At 33.7% G+C, this 8,377-nt stretch overlaps 1 protein-coding gene across 1 annotated transcript; it reads left to right on the top strand.

Annotated features, from left to right (window-relative positions):
* The first annotated feature begins 1,386 nt into the window (after positions 1 to 1,386).
* LOC115960404 (tocopherol O-methyltransferase, chloroplastic-like) lies at positions 1,387 to 7,692 on the top strand. Its single transcript, XM_031079288.1, has 6 exons — positions 1,387 to 1,978; positions 4,319 to 4,488; positions 4,962 to 5,066; positions 5,212 to 5,415; positions 6,119 to 6,221; positions 7,331 to 7,692. Exons 1-6 carry the CDS (start codon positions 1,609 to 1,611, stop codon positions 7,432 to 7,434), a joined length of 1,056 nt encoding a protein of 351 aa, XP_030935148.1. The 5' UTR covers positions 1,387 to 1,608; the 3' UTR covers positions 7,435 to 7,692.
* Positions 7,693 to 8,377: the final 685 nt, after the last annotated feature.

Genomic DNA, 8,377 nt, shown 5'->3' with positions numbered 1-8,377 from the left:
GAAGCTACTGTGAAGCTCACATCACATTATACGAATGTAGCGTAAACAACATGCACCCTGACCAATAACAAAAGTCACACACACACGTTGATGGAAAGTGTGAAGGAGAGAAAAAGAAACACTGCACGCTATGCAGAAAGCCAGAAAGTGACTGAGGGACCATATGTGAATAAAAATTATCATCAAAGGTGCCTCTTGTTATAACATATTATCCTTTTTATCAAGGGAATGGAAATGAGACACCTTTAAATTAAAGGATTTAATATATAATTTTTTTTAATGAAATACAATTTGTAATTTATCTTTATTTTTATTTTATTTTATTAATATACACATTATTTTCAAATGTACACAGTATGTTACAACCTTATTCACTCTTTTTTTTTTTTTATATGTATATGTTTGTTTTTCAAAAAAGAAAAGATAATTGGCCTATATTGCTTAAAATGATATGTTGAGTGTACTATAGTTTGCCTCACATTTCTTTAAGAGTCACTTTGGATTTTGAGTGAAGTTCCTTGTGTGACTTTGTGTTAGAAGACCATTCTCTCTCCCTTGTTTGTGATATGTGTGTCTGTTTCTAAAAAAAAAAGAAAAAAGAAATTAACATGTGTGTGCTTGTTTCTTAAAAAAGAGTAATTGTCTAATATTTATCTCTCCTTAAAAAATTTCTATATTGGTTTTTTAGTGAAATTTGTATTGTGCTTTTATATTAAAACTCCATTTTCTCTATCTTGTGTGTGGACTAAAATAGGTCTTTTTTTATATATATATAACATGAACAAAATTACCTTTACATGTATTCACACTTGCATAATTTTCTTTATGAATTTAAATTAGCTGTGTATCACTATTACATTAACATACAAATTTTTTTTCCTCCACCACTCAGTATTTGTTGTGTCACATAAAGCCTTTGTGAAAAAGTGTCACTAGAATTTTTGAAAATTTTTAACAGGGTCTATTTGGATATCGTTTATTTTGCAGAAAATTGAAAATACTGTAGTAAAATAATTTTTAAATGTTTGAATAGTGCAATGGAATCCATTTTTAATAAAAATTTTGATAAAAAAAAGTTTGTGGATCCGTGAATAGTATATGAGACCCATTAAACAGTGTAATTTCAATGAAAATTTTGCTGTCAAAGAGGTAGTAATTTCTGTGTACAGTATACAGGACCTACTAACAAATAACATCCTGAAGCGCTTCTCAATAAAAAAAAGAAAAGAAAAAAACTTTGCACAACCGTCAGTCGCAATCCAAACACATACTTAACCAACCACTGCCGCAAAAGACAACAACTATCATTTGTGGAAATTTTTTTAGTGATTAATTTATTAATTGCAGATATTAAAGCCTTTTCTGCTCTGGGCTATTATAAGGGTCCGCACTGCCTTTCCACCGTGTACCACTGTTCTGCCCACTTTTCTTTCACAACCAACGCAAATAATAAACTGACTGTTGTCACTGAGATATATATAGAGAGAGAGAGAGAGAGAGAGAGAGAGAGAGAGAGAGAGAGAACGCAAATAATAAACTGACTGTTGTCACTGAGATATATATATAGAGAGAGAGAGAGAGAGAGAGAGAGAGAGGGTTCCAAATCTCATGACTACCACCACAACCACGTACTCATATCTCCACACGTGCCAATTCCCAACCATCCAGCGCCTTCGCACGTGCCAAACCAGGCATCGCTTCCTCCCTAGCACGTGCGCCCCAGTTACGAGGAAGTTGAAACTTGTTGTTGCGGCGACAGCGGCGGAGACGACGCGTCCGATGAAAGCGGCGGAGGACGGTGTGCTGAAGAAGGGCATAGCCGAGTTCTACGACGAGTCGTCTGGCGTATGGGAGGACATCTGGGGGGACCACATGCACCATGGGTTCTACGACCCGGATTCGACTGTAGATGTTTCGGGTCACCTGGCCGCCCAGATCCGTATGATCGATGAAGCGCTCCGATTCGCAGGGATTTCGGGTCGGTTCCTCTCACTCATTCACTCACTCACTCTATGTTGGTGTTTGTGTTTCCCATGCAACATGCGCATGAAGTGGGGATTTTTTTGAAAATGATTTATTAATAAATATGTGTGTTCACTGTTCAACCAAGTATTTGCATCTGATGAATAGCCAGAAAATAGAAGAGAAAAAGATGCTTTTTGGTGGTAGTGTTCATAGGTAAGTAGGTTAGGTGTCACTGGCGGAGGGAGTACATATATCATTGTGCCCTCTCTGGCAAAAGACGACATTAGGCATAGTTGTGCACAAAAAACAGATTCTACAGCTAGGAAACCATGTGGGAGACCCACCTAGTATTAATTTGAAAAAAAAAAAAAAAAATTCTACGGCAAAATGAAATAGGTATCACACAATGTTATCCTACTGCCATAAGGAAATAGGAAATCATGTGGAAATGAGATCCATCTAATAATGATTAAAAAAAAAAAATTCCTACATCAAAATGAAATAAAAAAGATATTTTCAAGATGATTGAGTGTGAATAGATCATGTAGCAGTTTTAAAATATAAAAAATCGTCAAAGATAATTGAGTAAATTAAGCTAGGTATGAAAGACAAATTAAAGTTTAGATTTTATGTTAGACAATTACATTAGCATATATTTGTTTATTTTTTTTATTAATATTGATTAATTTTTTTAAATTAATTTTTTACTTTTAATCTGGCCTCTCTAACCAAAATTTCTGAATCCGTCATTATTGAATGTTTTGAGTTTGTGGAGACCGTGATTAATGCTTGGTACATACGTTCAGTAAAAGTAGCATTTATGGCAGACGGGGGATTTTATAGACCAAGGAAGGAGAGTCATGTCACGAAAAATTATAAGTTTATTTGTAGAGGTTTTATAAATTGATATGATACCGAATATATTAAGGAATTCAAATAATATTATGCTTGAAGTGAAACTAGTTTTATTCAATGTCACATTAGATTGTAAATTCTCTGCAGTAAAATTAATAATAATTTAACATTTTCTTTTATCAAATTATTATGGTCACTTCCTTTCCCATTTTATGTGAGCTTGACTAAAATGAAATTTGTCTATTGCTGATGTCGTGCTCCCTGGAAAATCATGTTCCTTGTTTTTCTTTCCTTCTTTCATTCCTTAAAAGGAACAAAACAAGACAACTATTTACACCATTTTAGTTTGACATTGCTTCTAAATCGGTTTATTGACTATAAAAACTTGTAAATACACTATCAAATATTACAATAATGTCAATATATCCTTTCCATTAACATCTGTTTAGAATACTGCCACTAATCCACCTAAAAATGACATTTTGAATTGAAAAGAAAAATAATGTTGTTTACTAGTGGTGAAAATGTGACATATCATAAAGGAGGGGTCCCCTCAAAACTTACAATATTGAGGTTCTAAATTGTAAGTTTTGCAATTTGAGATACTAATTTAGAAGCTATACCAAACTTATATGTGTAAATTACATTTCACTCTTTCATTTTTTTTTCCACTCTAAATTCATTGCTACCTTGTTGCCCATATTCTGTCTTTTTTGGGAAATTTAAGTTGTTCTTGCCAACTCCTGACTACTTACTTAGATGAGTTGGAGATCTTTGGGAGAGAGGAATGTAGGTCTGCTTTATTAACATTGATGATGCCCTAAGGTTTTCTCCACAAAAGCAGTGAATGGATATGTTTGATTCTTCCTGCTTTCATGACAAATTGGGAGCACTCTTCATAAATTTGCTTTGACCAAAGATGTGGAAGAAAGAACTAAATAGAGATTGTTATATAAGAAATTTGTAATTGTCACTTGACAAAACAAGCTTGTATTATACATAGGAACCATCTCATCAATTTGTAGTTTGTAAAGCTCCTATTAGTACTTTTAGTTGTTGCCAATGAATTCTAGCTCAAGTGGCACCTCCTCCCTTTAAAAGTTTCAAGTGGAGGGTAAGGACGTGGGTTTAAGACTCATTGGATGCATGTGTAACTTACCAGTTAAAAGATAATAATACTTTTATTTGTTTAAATATTCCAGGCGCCTGTATGACTACCAATTTTTCTCACTGTACTTCTCAGCCTTCTGCACAATGCAGGTTTAGAGACCTTATAAGTTATTTCAGTTTATTTTTATTTTCTGAGTTTGATAATGCAGTAGGGTTAGTTTTCACTTAATTAATTCATTTCTGGTGATTAGAGGTTGTTGAATTGTTGGAGCACTGGAGATTTTCTGTTCACACCTTTCCTTGTACTTCTAAATGTGCTTGTGCTCATGTTTGTGAATGAAAAGATGGGCTTTCAACTGCTTCTTGTTTCTTCTGAATTGGTTTGCAGAGGACCCAACAAAAAGGCCAAAAAGTGTAGTTGATGTTGGATGTGGGATAGGAGGTAGCTCTAGATACATAGCAAGTAAATTTGGGGCCAAATGCCAAGGTATCACTCTTAGTCCCGTCCAGGCCCAAAGAGCCAATGCTCTTGCCGCTGCTCAAGGACTATCCGACAAGGTAAACGCAAACTCTTTTCGTTTTTCGGACATTCAGCTTGTCATTCATATATTGGTAAAGATGATTACCAAATACATACTCATAAGGTTTGGAATATTATTCTTTGTCTATTGATAAGTTTCTGAACAGTAAGTCCCTTGCTTTGTGTAGAATCTTATTGATGGCTTAAGATATAAATCAATGCTTATAGCAGAGACCTTAGGAGGTCTGTGATTTTTAAGAAACATGGGGGCAGGTTTTGGATGTGTGTCAAAGTTATTTATATAACTAAAAGATTTTGAACTAATTTTTAAAACCTTTAATCTGACTTGCTGGAAGAACTGTTGTTGGAGATGCTCCGGTTTTTCTTGTTTTCATTCTGCTGAAAGACCTTTGGGACAAACCTACTTGTTTGGTCACTTGGTAAATTTTGAGATTAATGAGGCAATTTGATTACTCCCTGTAACAAGGACATAACAACGTAAAATTAGCAGGCTTCCTTTCAAGTCGCAGATGCTTTGGAACAACCATTTCCTGATGGGCAATTTGATCTGGTGTGGTCCATGGAGAGTGGTGAACACATGCCTGACAAAGCAAAGGTTCTTTGTGTCTTTAATAGTTCCATCTCAATAAGTTCTTTTCAATGCCTTTAGTTTTGACTTGGAAGCCAGTTTGTGCCTGAAATTTCTTTCCAAATTTATGTTGGATTTCAACTCTGTCTGTCTGTCTCTCTCTGAATGGCAGTTTGTTAATGAGTTGGCTCGAGTTACAGCCCCAGGAGGCACGATAATAATAGTAACATGGTGTCATAGGGATCTGGCTCCTACTGAGGAATCTTTGCAGCCGTGGGAGAAAGAACTTTTGAACAAGATATGTGATTCCTTTTATCTTCCTGCGTGGTGTTCAACTGCTGAATATGTCAAATTACTGCAGTCCCTCTCTCTCCAGGTAATTTCCAGACTTCCAGTCTAATAATTCTAGCATCACACACTTTACCACAATTGTCCTACATGATAAATTGTGATCAGTAGAGAAAAAATAGTAGGTTCATATAATACTGATAGAGAGCCAATCACAATCTACCATGCATCCGTTTGGATTCAACGTCCCATGTCCACGTTTTGCTGAAATCCACGTTTTCTCTTTTTTTTTTTTTTTTTTTTAACCCGCATTTGTTGACTTTTTCACGGTAAACAATGCACCCGTGCACTGTTCACAGACCCACAAATTACATTTTTCAACAATTTTTTCATTAAAAATGGGTCCTATGGTACTATTCACACATTTAAAAATTATTTCACTATAGTGTTTTCAATTTCAGTTTTCAATTTCAACAAAAATAAGTTCAATCCAAATAGATCCATGAAAGATAATTGTGTCAAAATGTGAATGCGAAGTACTAGCACTATTTTTGCCAGCCTAACTGGGTACGACAAGAAGAGCATGGAACACTAGTATTGGAGCCCAAAACATTTATTTAACTCTTCAAATCAAGGCTAAAGAAAACCAAACACTTTCAAACCTACTTTTGAGTTCTCGTATTGATAACTTGCAAGTATCTTTGACAGCTCATTTAAAGTTGTATTTTTTCATTGAAAAACTTCAATTATGTACATGTGAAGACAATAAATTTCCTAGTTTGTCTTGGCAGGATATTAAGGCTGAAGATTGGTCTCAGTATGTTGCCCCGTTTTGGCCGGCTGTGATTCGGTCAGCATTGACATGGAAGGGCCTCACATCATTGTTGCGAAGTGGTAAGCTTGACAATTCTTGTGGCAGTTAAAATTTAGAGCAACAATAGACACAAAATTTATAAAAATATTTTTTACAACTCAATAAGTTATCAATTATTATAGGAGTAACAACACTTGAGCGTATCACTAACATTTCTTTTATTATATATAAATAACTTTAAAACGGAATTGGTACTCGAAAACACCACTGCTTATTAACAATTTTAAACTTTTACTAACAAAGCTGGCTCTAATACCAGTTTATTGGAATTTAAGATTAACAAAAGCCCATTTGCATAAAATAAGAAATAAAAACATTAACACAAGATAACGAATAGTTAAAAAATTTTGCTTACATGCATCCATGAGTTATGCCATAATCTATGTCAAATGATATATGGATTACAATCACTCTCAATACAAACCCAAATCCCAATATACCTAAAACAAACATTGAATATTAACTCACATACTATTAAGAGTTTTGTAACTCAATTAATGTTTCTTGGTGTTTCTAAAGAAGACATCTAGAGTTTAATTTCCACACTCCCAACTATCAAATTATATAGTTATATACCACCCTAACTCAGAAATTTAACACTTTCATAGACCAAAACTCTAATACACATCATGATGTTCACAACCTAACAAAACAAAAAAACTCACAACTAACACATGCAAGAATCCTTTTTCTTTCCACCCAACATAATTATCACACTACATTTTAAGAAACTCACTTATATTCTTCTTTGAGTTTTCGCTTCTCCCCATATGAAAGAAATTCTAGGACCAAAGCCATTAAACCTATATATATATATATATAAATTATGTTTTACTACTTATTCTTTGGTGAATAAGGATTATAACATTATTTTTTGATAAGCAATATTAGTTATATTTTATTTTAACAATGAATAGAATTGATTTCCACCATAAGAAAACTGAAATAATAGTTAACCAATTCAAAATACGTATTTGAGACAATTCCTACCATATAATTTTGCAATATGTGTTCTGCCCTTGGTCACTATTTTGTTTTGCTACAAAAACCATTAGCTTTCAATTAATCCAATTTTGTAGTTTGTGCCTAAGGGGTAAGCTAAATTTGTGCCAAATTTCGAGTGTATCAGGATGGAAAACCATAAAAGGAGCACTGGCAATGCCATTGATGATAGAAGGATTTAAGAAGGATCTAATTAAATTTGCTATCATTACATGCCAAAAGCCTGAATAAGTTCACCCAGGAAGCAAGATGCACCTGCATGAATAAGGTTTGGCACAGATGCTACAACCCTTTTTTGTTATTTCAAAGGGTGTATCTGTTTGGCCTTATAACCCTACTTGAACAGTGTTTCTTTCTATTCAGCCTTTTCTTCTGTTCTGTAATTGTGTTCCCATATGAGGAGGGCCAGTACATAATTTACTAACTACATTATTGCCATTTCCCTCCATTCTGGATTTCATGATGTTCATCATTTTTCTCTTGCATTTTTACAACTGTAGTCAATTGCATTTTTTTTTTCCTTGCGGGGTTAACTAGTTATTGACATATTGAATTTATGAACCCAAATTTTCTTTCTAAGTTGCATTGGTTGCATGCCTATACAATAATTTCCAGCTCAAGTTTGGGAAATAGCAAACATTATTGTTGCACATAACTATACATACAACTGAAATTGTGTTTTGAAAAAATGATTTCAACTATGTCCCGTGTACATAATGTGCAACTATCTTCATTCAATGGAAAAATGCCCACAAAGTTCAACTTGCTTTCTTGTTTTGCATAAACACCTTTTTGATCCCTACATTTTAAGGTCATAGTCAATTTGGTCCCTACATTTTTGTAACAGTCAATTTAGTCCTTACTATTTTCAACTTGCAATCAATTTGGTCCCTCTCGTTAACTCACTAACAGAAAATGCTTAAGTGACTAACAGTGTGAACAGTTGGCACATTTGATACTGACGTGGCAAATAAAATAATAAAAATAATGTTTAATACATATTTTAAAATGCCACGGTGTCATTTTCTCAATTTTAATAAAATAAAAATACACCCTAAAAAAAATTCAATTTTAAAAATGAAAAATGAAAAAAAAAATCTAAGATTTTCTTTGTATCTTCGTGCACTTTCTTGGCAACCTTACACAAAAATACAAATATCAGATTAGTAAATCA

The sequence above is a fragment of the Quercus lobata genome, chromosome 9 (genome assembly GCF_001633185.2).
Source record: "Quercus lobata isolate SW786 chromosome 9, ValleyOak3.0 Primary Assembly, whole genome shotgun sequence".
NCBI classification, from domain to species: domain Eukaryota; kingdom Viridiplantae; phylum Streptophyta; class Magnoliopsida; order Fagales; family Fagaceae; genus Quercus; species Quercus lobata.
This window is presented reverse-complemented; position numbering and strand designations above follow the sequence as displayed.